The 18,876-nt window shown below is 42.9% G+C and overlaps 1 protein-coding gene across 1 annotated transcript in view; it reads left to right on the top strand.

Moving 5' to 3' along the window:
• The first annotated feature begins 230 nt into the window (after positions 1-230).
• LOC106572940 (nociceptin receptor) overlaps positions 231-18,876 on the top strand; it is a 59,769-nt gene continuing 41,123 nt past the window's right edge. Inside the window, exons 1-2 of the mRNA XM_014147532.3 lie at positions 231-691; positions 1,504-1,741. Of these exons, the coding sequence (XP_014003007.1) occupies positions 1,512-1,741 (230 nt within the window). The 5' untranslated portion in view covers positions 231-691; positions 1,504-1,511. The remainder of the gene's footprint in view (positions 692-1,503; positions 1,742-18,876) is intronic.

The following is an 18,876-nucleotide window of genomic DNA, read 5'->3' as shown; positions in this document are numbered from 1 at the left end:
ATCTCACCTTTGGTATCCTTAGCCATTAAACCAGTTTTAAAAGGGAACAAAAAAACTGAACATTCTGCACCATTGCAGTCCATTGTATATATACTCCAATATATTTGATATTATCTGTAAATCACTTTTGGACTCTTGCTAACAGAAGCATTTATTTACATGTTTCCCGTGACAGACAGAGGTTAGCCAGACACATCATGTCCGTAGACTACAAACAATAAAACAGCCGCAATATCTCCAGAAAACACACAGGGCTCGTAGACTACGGTGCGCGAATCTGATAGAGGACGCAAGAGGAAGGAAGGTAAATGGAGGGAAGAAGAGAAGAGAGAGGAAGATAAAAACAGGGTGAAGACACCGATAACTATATCTCCTCGCCTGAGGGAAAAAAAATAAGCTAAAACGAAAAAGAAAACCGGAGGAACCAACCACTCCTCTCCCCTTTATAGTTCGTCTGTTGTTATTAAGGGGCGGGAAATGTTTTCTCTCGTCCTAGACCTACACTAACGGAAATCTGTACCGCTGGCAACTATGGGAAACAGGACAGCCAGAGACTGAGATACCTAACAGGCAACAACCCCCCAAAAATCAACAAAAATAAACAAGTTATCGGAACCGTTTGGGAATGCACAAGAGGGGACTGCGCTAGGAGGACTCATAACAGACCGTTGTAATAGCATCGTGAATAACCGTAAGGTGTTTGTATGCTACATGAGACTGTACCGTGTGAGAATGCTTACCTGCTTATAAATGTAGCCTATTCATGGGTTTCGTCACATTCCGCAGTTCAGTCTGTGTAAAAATAAAAATATGTATGGTGATGTTAATGTAGCTGTATGTATCCTATTCCTCTGCTATGATCACACACATAGTTTGGACATTGGAACTGTTGCGGGTTAAAACCAACTGATTTACTAACACCAGGCAACCCATGTTCGCGCATCGCATCAGTATGACACAAATATTACGGAGTGTTGGCTTGTGAACAGCGGTATGTGTGCCTGTCTGTGTGTTTGTCTCTATCCACAGACATACAGAGCAGACCTGTCTGCACTGAATATAATACACACAATGCACACTTCTGTCTGTGATGTCTCTCCACCTGATGAAGACATCTGTAAAGTTGAAATGATATGTTTGGGTGCAGGAATATAGCACTGGAGAGCAGCAATACTCTAGTGTGTGGGCCTCTCCTCATTCCTCTCCTCATTCCTTTCCTCATTCCTCTCCCCTTTCCTCATTCCTCTCCTCATTCCTCATGCCTCTCCTCATGCCTCTCCTCATTCCTCTCCTCATGCCTCTCCACATGCCTCTCCTCATTCCTCTCCACATGCCTCTCCTCATTCCTTTCCTCATGCCTCTACTCATTCCTCTCCTCATTTCTCCTCTCATTCCCCTCCCCATTCCTCTCCTTATTCCTTTCATCGCTCATCAGGTGGCACGTCACACACCTGTCTTTTCTCACGTGTCTGACTCTTACTATGCTGTCTCTTGTCATGGCAGCATTTGTCATGGAGTTCCTAAACGACTCGTTGGTCAGTGGATCAGACCTGGACCTGGACCTGAGAGCCCTCCACTTCTACAACGACTCTCTGCTCTTCCAGAACAACTTCAGCGGCGGGTACAACGAGACAGACGCCTTCCTGCCTGCCGGTGTCAAGATCACCATCGTTGCAGTCTACATGATGGTCTGCGTGGTGGGGCTTGTGGGTAACTGTCTGGTCATGTACGTCATCATCAGGTAAGGGCTCACGGTGGCCTCCTCTCTCTCTACCTGGTAGGATTGGTAGTCCTCACCTGTGTTTATCGGTGACACTGTAATAATGGAACAAAATGTGTGTGTGTGTGTGTGTGTGTGTGTGTGCTGTTATTCCGTCAGAGTGACCGCTGGTTTCTGGTGATGCTTTAAACCAACAAGTTGTTGCCTCCATCTAGCCAGCGCTTGCCTTCGCTCAACATTTATTGTTGGAATAAACAGTTGGGTCTCACTCAGACAAACCAAATAATTCAATCAGGAGTAGTCATTTTTCAAGAAAAAACATTTGTATAATTGTTTGTGTTTTTGTGTGTGTTTGTGTGTTTGTCTGTCTGTGAGAGAGAGAGAGCGCTAATTTCAATTCCTGAGTTAGAAATCAATATCTATACAGGTACAGGGTGTAGGGGCGGCAGGTAGCCTAGTGGTTAGAGTGTAGGGGCGGCAGGTAGCCTGGTGGTTAGAGTGTAGGGGCGGCAGGTAGCCTAGTGGTTAGAGTGGAGGGGCGGCAGGTAGCCTAGTGGTTAGAGTGTAGGGGCGGCAGGTAGCCTAGTGGTTAGAGTGTAGGGGCGGCAGGTAGCCTAGTGGTTAGAGTGGAGGGGCGGCAGGTAGCCTAGTGGTTAGAGTGGAGGGGCGGCAGGTAGCCTAGTGGTTAGAGTGTAGGGGAGGCAGGTAGCCTAGTGGTTAGAGTGTAGGGGCGGCAGGTAGCCTAGTGGTGAGTGTAGGGGCGGCAGGTAGCCTAGTGGTTAGAGTGTAGGGGCGGCAGGTAGCCTAGTGGTTAGAGTGTAGGGGCGGCAGGGTATCCTCGTGGTTAGAGTGTAGGGGAGGCAGGTTTCCTAGTGGTTAGAGTGTAGGGGAGGCAGGTAGCCTAGTGGTTAGAGTGGAGGGGAGGCAGGTAGCCTAGTGGTTAGTGTGTAGGGGAGGCAGGTAGCCTAGTTGTTAGAGTGTAGTGGCGGCAGGTAGCCTAGTGGTTAGAGTGTAGGGGCGGCAGGTAGCCTAGTGGTTAGAGTGTAGGGGCGGCAGGGAGCCTAGTGGTTAGAGTGTAGAGGCGGCAGGGAGCCTAGTGGTTAGAGTGTAGGGGCGGCAGGGAGCCTAGTGGTTAGAGTGTAGGGGCGGCAGGGAGGCTTCCAATCCCCGAGCTGAGAAGGTAAAAATCTGTCGTCCTAGGCCGTCATTGAAAATAAGAATTTGTTCTTAACTGATTTGCCTAGGTAAATAAATAAAAGCACTTGTCTCTGTTTTAGGGTCTGTGGCAATATGTGGATTAAAATACTTTTGTGCGGCAATATGAGGGCCCGAAACACTTTAGTGTCACCAGGGAAGCCAAACAGCCCCCCAAAAACAAGCCATTTTACCACCTATGTGTTGATAATTGTGCTGTTTGCTCTTTAAAACCTGTTAATTCATATGCCTTGCCACCGTGATCTAGAGGCCTAAAGGCCGAGACAATAAGAAAACACAGTGTTGGAATAAATTCAACCACACCGTTGTTTTATCACAAAACTGGAGAGCAACATCTGTCTGGCGACATCTGTCTGGCGAAGTCCACATAACATGTTGAATGTAACAAACAGTTACATGACCTACTGTATGGTCAAACAAGTTCATGTTTCCGACATTTTCCGAGGACTAAACAACTGCTGATTTAAAACCACAGAGAGTTTACCGCAAGTCGCAAAGTAAACAGGAGCTGCCACCATTATTCCAACACCATTTCAACATCATCAAATCACCTCTGCTTAGTCTAATACAGTGACAACTAAAATATACCAAAAACTATTTAGTCCAATCAATCTAAGCTACATATCTTTTTAACCAGACAAGTCAGTTAAGAACAAATTCTTATTTACAATGATGACCTAGGAACAGTGGGTTAACTGCCTTGTTCAGGGGCATAACGATAGATTTTTTTTACCTTGTCAGCTCGGGGATCCGATTTAGCAATCTTTCGGTTACTGGCCCAACGCTCTAACCACTAGGCTACCTGCCACCTCTGTGATGTGGCTGTCCATGATACTGATTTCTGTGTGTGTGTGTGTGTGTGTGTGTGTGTGTGTGTGTGTGTGTGCGCACACAAGTAGAAAACATGACTCACCCTACTTGCAGAGAAACGCCAATGCCATCCTCCTCTTTCATGTTGCCTAAATGATCTATGACTCTGTCATACAGTGCACACTTCTAGTTTTTGTTGTCCAAGGTTACCTGGGTAAAATGCTTGCTCGCTATAATCATTGGCCAGTATGGAGAATTAAGTAAAACCACAAGTCCAAATCCCTATTTACATCTATGGCTAATTTAGGAAAGGGATAATTTTAGCTAGCTACACACTGGAGGACAACAACACATCGAGATGCAACCATTCAAGTTGTTTTCTGTCAATGACGTTTGGCTTCTGATGTGATGGGTGTGAAGCCAAATCCAAACTGGCTTCCCTTGACACTTTGTTTTTGGTGGGCCAGGACCATTCACAGTTGAGCTCACACAGTTGATGCAGACACGCTGATTGGCTATTATTATTATTATTATTATTCAATGCTACAGGCTGCAACAATGTCACTCTTGTTGACCAGACAGCATCAGATAGATACGCTACACATACTGAGACTGAGGGGCGATGTTTCGTTCGCTTGGATACTTTCTCTGGCGAGATACATTCAGCCTCTTGCATTCAGCCTCAGCCTCTTGGATGCTTTCTCTGGTGAGATACATTCAGCCTCTTGCATTCAGCCTCAGCCTCTTGCATGCTTTCTCTGGCGAGATACATTCAGCCTCTTGCATTCAGCCTCAGCCTCTTGGATGCTTTCTCTGGTGAGAAACATTCAGCCTCTTGCATTCAGCCTCAGCCTCTTGCATGCTTTCTCTGGCGAGATACATTCAGCCTCTTGCATTCAGCCTCAGCCTCTTGGATGCTTTCTCTGGCGAGATACATTCAGCCTCTTGCATTCAGCCTCAGCCTCTTGGATGCTTTCTCTGGTGAGATACATTCAGCCTCTTGCATTCAGCCTCAGCCTCTTGCATGCTTTCTCTGGCGAGATACATTCAGCCTCTTGCATTCAGCCTCAGCCTCTTGGATGCTTTCTCTGGCGAGATACATTCAGCCTCTTGCAAATTGAAGGAAATCTATTTTTCTTTTTGGGGGGATGGACGACGCTTGGCTTCCCTTGGCACCCATGAATACATGCCACTGCTCAGTGTGTTCTTTTATGATATGAACATGGGAAATACAACAATGAAAACCGATTACTTAAAAGTTCCTCGTCACATTTTGCAACACTGTTCAGGCTACCTAACACCTCTTACCTTAAACATACATATCTTTTTGAACCTTAGTTTCTATAGAAACCCCTGTTAGTTGTTTTAGCACCACCTAGTGGCAGTTTAAATGAGGAAGTGCAGAATTGACCTGTTTGTGTCATGTGAAATTTAACTAATTTGTACGATGTGAAAGTGTGACAGAGTAGTTACAATCTATCAACATCCTTCTGTAGAAGATTTGTAAGATGTAATGTCTATAAGTACATTTTTTTAAATTAACACAATATTAATGTTTATCCACCATTGTTTTTGATGTTTCTGTGAATATCAAAACATTTAGTTAGCTTTTAGCTACTTAGCATCAGCTTCTGTGCTGTTATCCATAGGGACAACTAGCTCAGCAATATCAAGCATACGTATTGCATTTTAGTAACTTTATTTCCTACATTTAATACAGTTATTTTGAAGGACATTCTGTACTCTTGTCTCTGTAACTTTACCACAACCTTTTGCCTTTGTTATTCAAGTTAACTTCCAAAAACGGCACGATGCTTCTCATGGAGTTATTGGAATGAGTATTTAGCTAACTGGGTAACTGTACAATTAGCAAGCAGTACAACACTTCTTTATTCGTATCTTCTTTAGGCAGGAGAAAGGATCCAATTCCAGACAGGGCCACGTATTTCCAACCAACCGTCATCCACTCTTTACATATCGCCAGTAGAATTGTTATGACAAATTCAGCAACCCTAGACAGGAAAGGGTAGAGAAAAATTGCCACATATTTCACCCACTTTATCATAGAAAAAAGGATTTCTGTGGAATATAATGGTGCTACTATGAGGCTACAGATTCATGTCCAATATCTAGAGAATTAACCACCTGTGTCTGGCCTGCTCTCCACACGGTATTACACCTGTGTTCTTCCCAAATGGTGCATTACTCCTTATGTAAGCCCATAGGGGTCCTGGTCAAAAGTAGTGCACTACATAGGGACCAGGGTGCCATTTGGGACGCAACCTGATGACCTAGAGGCCAGAGAGGGAGCATACTTTGCATTTCTGTAGGATACCTTACTGTACGCTTTTTTTTTTTAAACGTAGGTAGGTGCATCGCTTTGTTACCAGAGGCCACGTTCCAGGCTGACTTACGTACAGTACCAGTCAAGAGTTTGGATACACTTACTCATTCCATGGTTTTTCTTTGTTTTTTAAAATTATTTTCTATATTGTACTGTGAAATAATAGTGAAGACATCAAAACTATGAAATAACACATATGGAATCATGTAGTATCCAAAAAAGTGTTAAACGAATCAAACTATATTTTATATTTGAGATTCTTCAAAGTAGCCGCCCTTTGCCTTGATGACAGCTTTGCACACTCTTGACATTCTCTCAACCAGCTTCATGAGGTAGTCACCTGGAATGCATTTCAATTAACAGGTGTGCCTTGTTAAAAGTTCATTTGTGGAATTTCTTTCCTTATTCATGCGTTTGAGCCAATTAGTTGTGTTGTGACAAGGTAGGGGAGGTATACAGAAGATAGCCCTATTTGGTAAAACACGAAGTCCAAATTATGGCAAGAACAGCTCAAATAAGCAAAGAGAAACGGCAGTCCATCATTACTTTAAAACATGAAGATCAGTCAATCTGGAAAATGTCAAGAACTTTGAAAGTTTCTTCAAGTGCAGTCGCAAAAACCATCAAGGGCTATGATGAAACTGGCTCTAATGAGGACCGCCACAGGAAAGGAAGACCCAGAGTTACCTCTGCTGCAGAGGATAAGTTCATTAGAGTTACCAGCCACAGAAATTGCAGCTCAAATAATTGAGTTCAAGTAACACACATCTCAACATCAACTGTTCAAAGGAGACTGTATAAATTAGGCCTTCGTGGTCTAATTGCTGCAAAGAAACCACTACTAAAGGATCTCTCTGTACTTTGCTCCGTTCATCTTTTCCTCAATCCTGACTAGTCTCCCAGTCCCTTCCGCTGAAAAACATCCTCACAGCATGATGCTGCCACCACCATGCTTCACCGTAGGGATGGTGCCAGGTTTGCTCCAGATATGACACTTGGCATTCAGGCCAAAGAGTTCTATCTTGGTTTATCATACCAGAGAATCTTGTTTCTCATGGTCTGAGAGTCCTTTAGGTGACTTTTGCCAAACTCCAAACGGGCTGTCATGTGCCTTTTACAGAGGAGTGGCTTCCGTCTGGCCACTGTACCATAAAGGCCTGATTGGTGGAGTGCTGCAAAGATGGTTGTCCTTATGGAAGGTTCTCCCATCTCCACAGAGGAACTCTGGAGCTCTGTCAGAGTGACCATCAGGTTCTTGGTCACCTCCCTGTCCAAGGTCAACCTCTCCTGATTGCTCAGTTTGGCCGGGTGGCCAGCTCTAGGAAGAGTCTTGGTGGTTCAAAACTTCTTCTATTTAAGAATGATGGAGGCCACTGTGTTCTTGGAGACCTTCAATGCTGCAGAAATGTTTTGGTACCCATCACCAGAATTGTTCTTCGACACAATCCTGTCTCGGAGCTCTAAAGAGAATTCCTTCGACCTCACGGCTTGGTTTTTTCTCTGACATGCACTGTCAACTGTGGGACCTTTATATCGACAGGTGTGTGCCTTTCCAAATCATGTCTAATCAATTGAATATACCACAGATGGACTCCAATCAAGTTTTAGAAACATCTCAAGGATGATCAATGGAAATAGGATGCACCTGAGCTCAATTTCTTTCTCATTGCAAAGTGTCTGAATAGTTATGTAAGTAAGGTATTTCTGTTTTTTATTTGCTAAAATGGAGGGGCCCCCACGGGGGGCCAGTACGAGGAAGAAAAAAAAAATGTATGAAATGTATGCATTCACTACTGTAAGTCGCTCTGGATAAGAGCGTCTGTTTAAATGACTAAAATGTAAAAAATGTAAAAAATGAAAAAGTCAAGGGGTCTGAATACTTTCCGAATGTACTGCACTGTTGGAGCTAGGATCACAAGCATTTTGCTACATCTGCAATAACATCTGCTAAATATGTGTACGCAACCAATACAATTCGATTTTATTCAACACAAATGTCAATGAGCGTAATCACTATCTTTCCATTGTGGTACCTCAAACTGTCATGATTACCAGCTGAGATAAAGTCTTATGATTTTGATTTTACAGAGTTTGTCTGAACAGTGTCTTATCACCCTAACGCCTAGTCTGAGCAGTGTCTTATCACCCTAACGCCTAGTCTGAGCAGTGTCTTATCACCCTAGCGCCTAGTCTGAGCAGTGTCTTATCATCCTAACGCCTAGTCTGAGCAGTGTCTTATCATCCTAACGCCTAGTCTGAGCAGTATCTTATCATCCTAACGCCTAGTCTGAGCAGTGTCTTATCACCCTAACGCCTAGTCTGAGCAGTGTCTTATCACCCTAACGCCTAGTCTGAGCAGTGTCTTATCACCCTAACGCCTAGTCTGAGCAGTGTCTTATCATCCTAACGCCTAGTCTGAGCAGTGTCTTATCATCCTAACGCCTAGTCTGAGCAGTGTCTTATCATCCTAACCCTTAGTCTGAGCAGTGTCTTATCATCCTAACGCCTAGTCTGAGCAGTGTCTTATCATCCTAACGCCTAGTCTGAGCAGTGTCTTATCATCCTAACGCCTAGTCTGAGCAGTGTCTTATCACCCTAACGCCTAGTCTGAGCAGTGTCTTATCACCCTAACGCCTAGTCTGAGCAGTGTCTTATCATCCTAACGCCTAGTCTGAGCAGTGTCTTATCATCCTAACGCCTAGTCTGAGCAGTGTCTTATCATCCTAACGCCTAGTCTGAGCAGTGTCTTATCACCCTAACGCCTAGTCTGAGCAGTGTCTTATCATCCTAATGCCTAGTCTGAGCTGAGGTGCGTTTGTTGTTGTCTTAAAAACAGGAGTCCTGTGACCTTTTCTGAGATGCTTTGTGGATACATATCAGCTAACCACGTCATATTATATAGCAATCTGATGCCAGATTGTTGACAGTCCAGTCGATGATATAGCATGCAACCATTAGTTGACGAGACCAGGGGTATATTCACTAGGAACCAAATAGAAACAAACAGAAGCAAACGGAACGAAACAGGAAGGGACCGACCTGAATTTGTCCAGTAAAAAAAAAAAAAAAGTTTTCTGTGCAAAACGTTTTGCGGCGGAAACCGACTAATGAATACGAAACAAGACCAGAAAATCACCTGTTTAAATTTGGAATGTGCTCCATCTCTCCCTGCAGGAGACCATGTTGCAATAGATTACATGGAAGTCAGCAGCCTGCAGCGGACTCCCAAATAGAACCCTATTCTCTATACAGTGAGGGAAAAAAGTATTTGATCCCCTGCTGATTTTGTACGTTTGCCCCACTGACAAAGAAATGATCAGTGTATAATTTGAATGGTAGGTTTATTTGAACAGTGAGAGACAGAATAACAAAAAAATCCAGAAAAACGCATGTCAAAAATGTTATAAATTGATTTGCATTTTAATGAGGGAAATAAGTATTTGACCCCTCTGCAAAACATGACTTAGTACTTGGTGGCAAAACCCTTGTTGGCAATCAGAGGTGAGACGTTTCTTGTAGTTGGCCACCAGGTTTGCACACATCTCAGGAGGGATTTTGTCCCACTCCTCTTTGCAGATCTTCTCCAAGTCATTAAGGTTTCGAGGCTGACGTTTGGCAACTCGAACCTTCAGCTCCCTCCACAGATTTTCTATGGGATTAAGGTCTGGAGACTGGCTAGGCCACTCCAGGACCTTAATGTGCTTCTTCTTGAGCCACTCCTTTGTTGCCTTGGCCATGTGTTTTGGGTCATTGTCATGCTGGAATACCCATCCACGACCCATTTTCAATGCTCTGGCTGAGGGAAGGAGGTTCTCACCCAAGATTTGATGGTACATGGCCCCGTCCATCGTCCCTTTGATGCGGTGAAGTTGTCCTGTCCCCTTAGCAGAAAAACACCCCCAAAGCATAATGTTTCCACCTCCATGTTTGACGGTGGGGATGGTGTTCTTGGGGTCATAGGCAGCATTCCTCCTCCTCCAAACACGACGAGTTGAGTTGATGCCAAAGAGCTCCATTTGGTCTCATCTGACCACAACACTTTCACCTAGTTGTCCTCTGAATCATTCAGATGTTCATTGGCAAACTTCAGACGGGCATGTATATGTGCTTTCTTGAGCAGGGGGACCTTGCAGGCGCTGCAGGATTTCAGTCCTTCACGGCGTAGTGTGTTACCAATTGTTTTCTTGGTGACTATGGTCCCAGCTGCCTTGAGATCATTGACAAGATCATCTCGTGTAGTTCTGGGCTGATTCCTCACCGTTCCTCATGATCATTGCAACTCCACGAGGTGAGATCTTGCATGGAGCCCCAGGCCGAGGGAGATTGACAGTTCTTTTGTTTCTTCCATTTGCGAATAATCACACCAACTGTTGTCACCTTCTCACCAAGCTGCTTGGCGATGGTCTTGTAGCCCATTCCAGCCTTGTGTAGGTCTACAATCTTGTCCCTGACATCCTTGGAGAACTCTTTGGTCTTGGCCATGGTGGAGTTTGGAATCTGATTGATTGATTGCTTCTGTGAACAGGTGTCTTTTATACAGGTAACAAGCTGAGATTAGGAGCACTCCCTTTAAGAGTGTGCTCCTAATCTCAGCTCGTTACCTGTATAAAAGACACCTGGGAGCCAGAAATCTTTCTGATTGAGAGGGGGTGAAATACTTATTTTTGACATGCGTTTTTCTGGATTTTTGGGTTGTTATTCTGTCTCTCACTGTTCAAATAAACCTACCATTAAAACTTTAGACTGATCATTTCTTTGTCAGTGGGCAAATGTACAAAATCAGCAGGGGCTCAAATACTTTTTTCCCTCACTGTATAGTCCACTAAGATGGGCCCTGGTCAAAAGTAGTGCATTATATAGTGAGCTGTAGTGTTGCATGCTGGGAATTGACAGTGATGTAGGGTACTTGTGGAAAACCACCCTGTCAGGAGACAGGAGAGTAGATGGGGTTTGAAGGAGAAAACAGCAAGACACTCGTATTTCACATCTGCAGTGCAATCTTTGTTTCCATTTTCCTCCAGCTCTATGTCTCTCCTCCACCTCTACCTCCATCTCGCTCTCTCTATCTCTCCTCCATCTCTCATATACACATATATATATCAATGAATTGGCGATGGCACTAGAGCAGTCTGCAGACCTCAGTAAGTCTAAAATAATGGTCTTACAAAAAAGGTCGTTTCCAGGACCACAAATACAAATTCCATCTAGACACTGTTACCCTAGAACGCACAAAAAAACTATACATAACTCATCCTAAACATCAGCACCACAGGTAACTTCCACAAAGCTTTGAATGATCTGAGAGACAAGGCAAGAACGGCCTTCTATGCCATCAAAAGGAATTCAACATACCAATTAGGATCTGGCAAAAAGTACTTGAATCAGTTATAGAACCCATTGCCCTTTATGGTTGTGAGGTCTGGGTTCCGCTCACCAACCAAGAATTCACAAAATGGGACAAACACAAAATTGAGACTCTGCATGCAGAATTCTGCAAAAATATCCTCTGTGTACAACGTAAAACATCAAATGAATGCATGCAGAGCAGAATTAGGCCGATACCCACGAATTATGAAAAAAATCCAGAAAAGAGCCAATAAATTCTACAACTACCTAAAAGCGATTCCCAAACCTTCCATAACAAAGCCATCACCTACAGAGAGATGAACCTGGAGAAGAGTCCCCTAAGCAAACTGGTCCTTGGGTTCTGCTTACAAACACAAACAGACCCCACAGAGCCCCAGGACAGCAACACAATTAGACCCAACCAAATCATGAGAAAACAAAAAGATAATTACTTGACACATTGGAAAGAATTAACAAAAAAAACAGAGCAAACTATAATACCATTTGGTCCTAAACAGAGAGTACACAGTGGCAGAATATCTAACTACTGTGACTGACCCAAACTTAAGGAAACCTTTGACTATGTACAGACTCAGTGAGCATAGCCTTGGTATTAAGAAAGGCCGCCGTAGGCAGACCTGGCTCTCAAGAGAAGACAGGCTATGTGCACACTGCCCACAAAATGAGGTGGAAACTGAGCTGCACTTTAACTTCCTGCTAAATGTATGACCATATTAGAGACACATATTTCCCTCAGATTACACAGACCCACAAAGAATTTGAAAACAAATCCAATGTTGATAAACTTCCATATCTACTGGGTGAAATACCACAGTGTGACATCACAGCAGCAAGATTTGTGACCTGTTGCCACGAGAGAACCAACCAGTGTCAAACAAACACCAACTATTTGCATATTGTTAAAACATTGTATAGAGACATAAAATGACTTTTGAAATGTCTCTATTCTTTTTGGAACTTTTGTGAGTGTAATGTTAAGTGTTCATTTTTATTGTTTATCAAACTTTGTTTATCATCTATTTAACTTGGTTTGGCAATGTTAACATACGTTTCCCATGTATGGTCGGTAGCCTAGTGGTTAGAGCATTGAGCCAGTAACTGAAACGTGGCTGGATCAAATCCCAGAGCTGACAATGTAAAAATATATTGTTCTACCCCTGAACCAGGCAATTAACCCACTGTGCTGTGGATGTCGATTAAGGCAGCTCCCCGCACCTGATTCAGAGGGATTGGGTTAAGACATATTTCGGTTGAAGTTGTTCAACTGACTATGTATTTCCCTTTCCAGATTAAGCCCCTTGAATTGAATTGAGGGAGAGAGAGAGCATCCAATGCGATGATCTTATCTGAAATCTTCAGTAACACTTTATTTGTATATTCCTAGAGACTATCAGTAACATCTCAACTAACCTTAACCCTTAGTTTTACCCTAACCACAACCCCAGCAAGCAGTTGCTTATCAACAGATAGTTTGTGACCATCTGTAGAGCATCTGGAGTTTCCAAATAAAATGTCACCAAATATTCTCATATTTCCTCTCAAGCTGCTATGAATGTCAAGGAGTGGGAGTGTAGCTTTTCAATGACTTGACACAACAAATGTTTTAGAAGATCCAGCACACACGGTATGATGCACAAACCAGGGTTGTCCATGTATTTATCCCTTTACAGAGGTTCTCGATTAAAAACACTGTTACCTCGGTAACACTGGCACTTTTGTTTACTATTTGGAACGTGGAAGTGAGGTGTGAGAAAGTGGGAGGAATCAGAGTGATGAAAGCTGAGAGGTTATAGGAAGTGTTCCCTGTCACAGTCTGCAGAGTACGCTCTTTTCAATACTGTAAACCTGGCTTACTGCAGACTCAGAGTAAGCTGTTTTCTTTGCTTGTTTTATGTATGCAGTGACTGTACCGTAGCTTGGATAAAATAGCATGTCTGCCAAATGGCATACAGTGGAATCGGAAAGTATTCAGACCTCTTGACTTTTTACACATTTTGTTACGTTACAGCTTTATTCTAAAATGGATTAAAAACAGTCCTTTTCCTCTCCTTCCAGTTATCTGCTGCCAATGACTGGAACGAACTACAAAAATCTCTGAAACTGGAAACACTTATCTCCCTCACTAGCTTTAAGCACCAGCTGTCAGAGCAGCTCACAGATCACTGCACCTGTACACAGCCCATCTATAAATAGCCCAAACAACTACCTCTTCCCCTATTGTATTTATTTATTTATTTATTTTGCTCCTTTGCACCCCAGTATTTCTACTTTGCACACTCATCTACTGTCAAGTCTACCATTCCAGTGTTTAATTGCTATATTGTATTTACTTTGCCACCATGGCCTATTTATTGCCTTTACCTCCCTTATCTCACCTCATTTGCTCACATTGTATATAGACTTATGTTTCTACTGTATTGTTGACTGTATGTTTGTTTTACTCCATGTGTAACTCTGTGTTGTTATATGTGTCGGACTGCTTTGCTTTATCTTGGCCAAGTCGCAGTTGTAAATGAGAACTTGTTCTCAACTTGCCTACCTGGTTAAATAAAGGTGAAATAAAATAAAATAAAAAAAATCTATCTACACACAATACCCCATAATGACATCATAGTACCCGATAATGACAAAGTGAAAATAGTTTTTTTGAAATGTTTGCAAATGTATTAAAAATAAAAAACAGAAATACCTTATTTACATAAGTATTCAGACCCTTTTAAAATACCAAATACCAAGACCCTTTGCTATGAGACTCGAAATTGAGCTCAGGTGCATCCTGTTACCATTGATCGTCCTTGAGATGTTTCTACAACTTGATTAGAGTCCACCTGTGGTAAATTCAATTGATTGGACATGATTTGGAAAAGCAACACGTCTATTTAAGGTCCCACAGTTGACAGTGCACGTCAGAGCAAAAACCAAGCCATAAGGTCGAAGGAATTGTCCGTAGAGCTCCGAGACAGGATTGTGTTGAGCCACAGATCTGGGGAAGGGTACCAAAACATGTCTGCAGCATTGAAGGTCCCCAAGAATGCAGTGGCCTCCATCATTTTTAAATGGAAGAAGTTTTGAACTACCAAGACTCTTCCTAGACCTGGCTGTCCAGCCAAACTGAGCAATCGGGTGGGAAGGGCCTTGGACAGGGAGGTGACCAAGAACCCAATGGTCACTCTGACAAAGCTCCAGTGTTCCTCTGTGGAGATGGGAGAACCTTCCAGAAGGCCAACCATCTTAGCAGCACTCCACCAATCAGGCCTTTATGGTAGAGTGGCTAGACGGAAGCCACTCCTCCGTAAAAGGCACGTCAGCCTTCAAGCCCAAACCAGTCCGTCGAACTGCCAGATGGTGATTCATCACTCCAGTGCACGCGTTTTTACTGCTCCAGAGTCCAATGGCCGCAAGCTTTACACCACTCCAGCCGACGCTTGGCATTGCACATGGTGATCTTAGGATTGTGTGCAGCTGCTAGTCCATGGAAACCCATTTCATGAAGCTCCTGATGAACAGTTATTGTGCTGTCGTTGATTCCAGCGGCAGTTTGAAACTCAGTAGGGAGTGTTGCAACCCGAAGACCCGTGATTTTTAGCTTCAGCACTCGGCGGTCTCGTTCTGTGAGCTTGTTGTGACCTACCACTTCACGGCTGAGCCGTTGTTGCTCCTAGACGTTTCCACTTCACTATAACAGCACTTACAGTTGACCGGGGCAGCTCTAGCAGGGCAGAAATTTGAGGAACTGACTATTTGTAAAGTTGGCATCCTATGATGGTGCCACGTTGAAATTCACTGAGCTCTTCAGTAAGGCCATTCTGCTGCCAATGTTTGACTATGGAGATTGCATGGCTGTGTGCTCGATTTTATATACCTGTCAGCAGCGGGTGTGGCTGAAATAGCCGAATCCACTAATTTGAAGGGATGTCCTCATACTTTTGTATACATAGTGTATCTTGTGCTTGGATAGTGACTTAGTCTGGATTTAATTCCAGTCTGCAAAATAATCGTTGCTATGTTGGAATCACGTCTCCATCTTAAACTAAAATCTAAGTTAAAGAAACCGAATGTACTTTAAATAAAGTTTGATTTGATTTAGTCCTATTCTTTAACTTTGCTTATTGGTGGAGATAGAGACATGAATCCCACATATTAATTATTCATTTGTAAACAAACTGGAAATAAAGTCAGACTAAAAGTCAGTGGCACAAAATATACATCTCCTTCAAATGTTCATATTTGGTTGCGTTGACAACCAAGAAAATTTCAATATCACTTTTGAAATGCAGTAAAAAGCCTATTAACGTGATGTGATGTGTAGTACTGCTGTGCACAATAATAAACCGCATACAAGGGTTGGCCCAGTCTATGTTTGACTTGTATTAAAGTAGATATAGGAATAAGGTAATATGATCAATCAATAATAAATATACAATGTTAGTTCAGTTACCATAGAAAACGGTTAGTTACTGTTACCATAGAAAACTGTTAGTTACAGTTACCATAGAAAACTGTTTGTTACTGTTACCATAGAAAACTGTTAGTTATAGTTACCATAGAAAACTGTTAGTTACAGTTACCATAGAAAACTGTTAGTTCAGTTACCATAGAAAACTGTTAGTTCAGTTACCATAGAAAACTGTTAGTTACAGTTACCGTAGAAAACTGATTCACCCATATATGCCTTCAATGTCTTCAAATATGAATCGTCCAGCCCGTTGGGTATCTCATTACACCACCACATATGTCATGTCTTGAATTTTGCAGACAGACGGATTAAAAGTAAGTTTACATTGTAATACTTGTTACACTTAACATTCTAACTCCGCCCGCAACCTCCGAACTTGATAACATTGAGTCATGATTAGTTTTAGACATGACTCTAGCGATGTGCTGTAGAATTTTCACTCTTGTTAATGAATTCTATGCAAGTCTGTTGGGAGGCTGAGTTTGGGACAGGGGGCAGGTTTGATGAGAAGAGGGGGAATGAAGGAGAGAGAGAGAGAGAGAGAGAGAGAGAACAGGGTGGCTTTCAGTTTACCAGATATGTCCCTTATTATATATATATAATTTTTAATTTAACCTTTATTTAACTAGGCAAGTCAGTTAAGAACCAATTCTTATTTACAATGACGGCCTACATTGGCCAAACCAGGACAACGCAGGGCCAATTGTGCACTGCCCTATGGGACTCCCAATCAAGGCTGGTTGTGATACAGCCTGGATTCGAACCAGGGTGTCTGTACTGACACCTCGTGCACTGAGATGCAGTGCTAGAGGCCTCTAGTACTTAGATCACTGCCCCACTCGGGAGCCCCATAGATAAAGCCTACATAGATGCCTCATTAGGCCTACATAGATGCTTCATAAAGCCTACATAAAAGCTTCATACAGCTTACATAAATGCTTCTTAAAGCCTACGTACATTATATTTCAACTCTACATAGATGCTTCATAAAGCCTAAATAAATGCTTCATAAAGCCTACATAGATTCTTCATAAAGCCTACATAAATGCTTGGTAAAACCTCATTAGGTTAAGGCATCAGAGCCCCCCACAGTGAGCCAGGGGGAGCAAAACACCAAACCTACCAGGTTCAATTAATTTAAAATCAATGAAATGTATTTTATAAAGCCCTTCATAAAGTGCTTTACAGATACCCTGCCTAAAACCACAAAGAGCAATGCAGAGGCAGAAGCACAGAGGCAGAAGCACAGAGGCAGAAGCACAGAGGCAGAAGCACAGAGGCAGAAGCACAGAGGCACAGAGGCAGAAGCACAGAGGCTAGGAAAAACTCATTAGAAGGATCAGGTGTGTCATGCCCAATGAACCAATATTCCAACCCCCCTGTCCATCTTATCCATTAGTACGCTGAAAATATACAGGATAATGTTTCTTTTACAAATCATTAATTCACTGATATCTGATCCTCTTATCTCTCCACGTGTTGCTATTTTGGACGCCATCATCGTTTCTAGAAACCAGATCTCTGTGTCCTCTCAGCCAACCCTTCTTTTGTGAAGTCTGTGTATTTGGCTCAAGTATTTTATGGATTTTATGTGTAAGCAGCCATATGAATTTGTAAGAGTTAAATTTCACATTGGGGAAAATAAGGAATATATTACATCAATGGGCTCCAGAGTGGGTCAGCGGTTCTAAGGCACTGCATCTCAGTGCTAGAGGAGTCACTACAGACACCCTGGTTCGATCCCGGGCTGTATCACAACCGGCAGCGATTGGGAGTCCCATAGGGCGGAGCACAATTTGCCCAGCATAGTCCGGGTTTGGCAGCGGTAGGCCGTCAATGTAAAATAAGAATTTGTTCTTAACTGACTTGCCTAGTTAAATAAAGGTAAAAAAACGAAATTCTGAGACATTTATGTATGCTTGATGAGGCACCTAATATAGGCTTTTGAGACGTTTATGTAGGCTTTATTTAGTGGCTGTGAAGGTGTCTTTAACCCTTAACACCAATGTCTGTTACCTTATAGGACAGGGATCATCAACTAGATTAATCCGCGGGCCGATTTCTTCTGGAGCGGATGTTCAGGGGCCGGAACATGAATACGAATAATTGATAGACTGCAAGAAGCCCAAACAGATATTGTCACGTCCTGACCAGCAGAGGGCGTTTTGCTTAGTCTTGGTCGGGATGTGGCAGGGGGTTTGTGTTTGTTAAATGTTGGGTTGATGATTGGGACTTCCAATTGAAGGCAGGTGTGTATAGTTGCCTTTGATTGGAAGTCCTATATAGGTGTGTGTGTTTGTCTTTGGGGTTGTGGGGAATTGTTTTTGCACTGCGTTTTAGATAGCCTGCAAAACTGTTGTAAATCGTGAGTACAGTTCATTGTTTTTGTTTTCCCTGTGGATGCTTTTTTTTCATTTACCAATTAAAAGAATGAGTGTCCACACTTCCGCTGCGCCTTGGTTCTTCTCTCTCCTGTCTGACATTTTCGCCGAAGAGTACGACTTATTTTGTGACAGATATAATATTGGACTAAAACATAATAATTTCAAACGTTGCTTACATTTGTCTATCAAAGATAATTTGTAAAAATCCAAATAATTTCACAGATCATTGTAAAGGGTTTTTAAACACTGTTTCCCAGGCTTGTTCAATGAACCATAAACAATTAATGAAAATGCACCTGTGGAACGGTCGTTAAGACACTAACAGCTTACAGACGGTAGACAATTAAGGTCACAGTTATGAAAACTTAGGACACTAAAGAGGCCTTTCTACTGACTCTGAAAACACCAAAATAAAGATGCTCAGGGTCCCTGCTCATCTGCGTGAACGTGCCTTAGGAATGCTGCAAGGAGGCATGAGGACTGCAGATGTGGCCAGGGCAATAAATTGCAATGTCTGTACTATGAGACGCCTAAGACAGCGCTACAGGGAGACAGGACGGAGAGCGGATCGTCCTCGCAG

Source organism: Salmo salar, chromosome 15 (genome assembly GCF_965601325.2).
Source record: "Salmo salar chromosome 15, fSalSal1, whole genome shotgun sequence".
Lineage (NCBI taxonomy): Eukaryota > Metazoa > Chordata > Actinopteri > Salmoniformes > Salmonidae > Salmo > Salmo salar.
The sequence above is the reverse complement of the archived record's forward strand: the minus strand, read 5'-3'. Positions and strand labels throughout refer to the sequence as shown.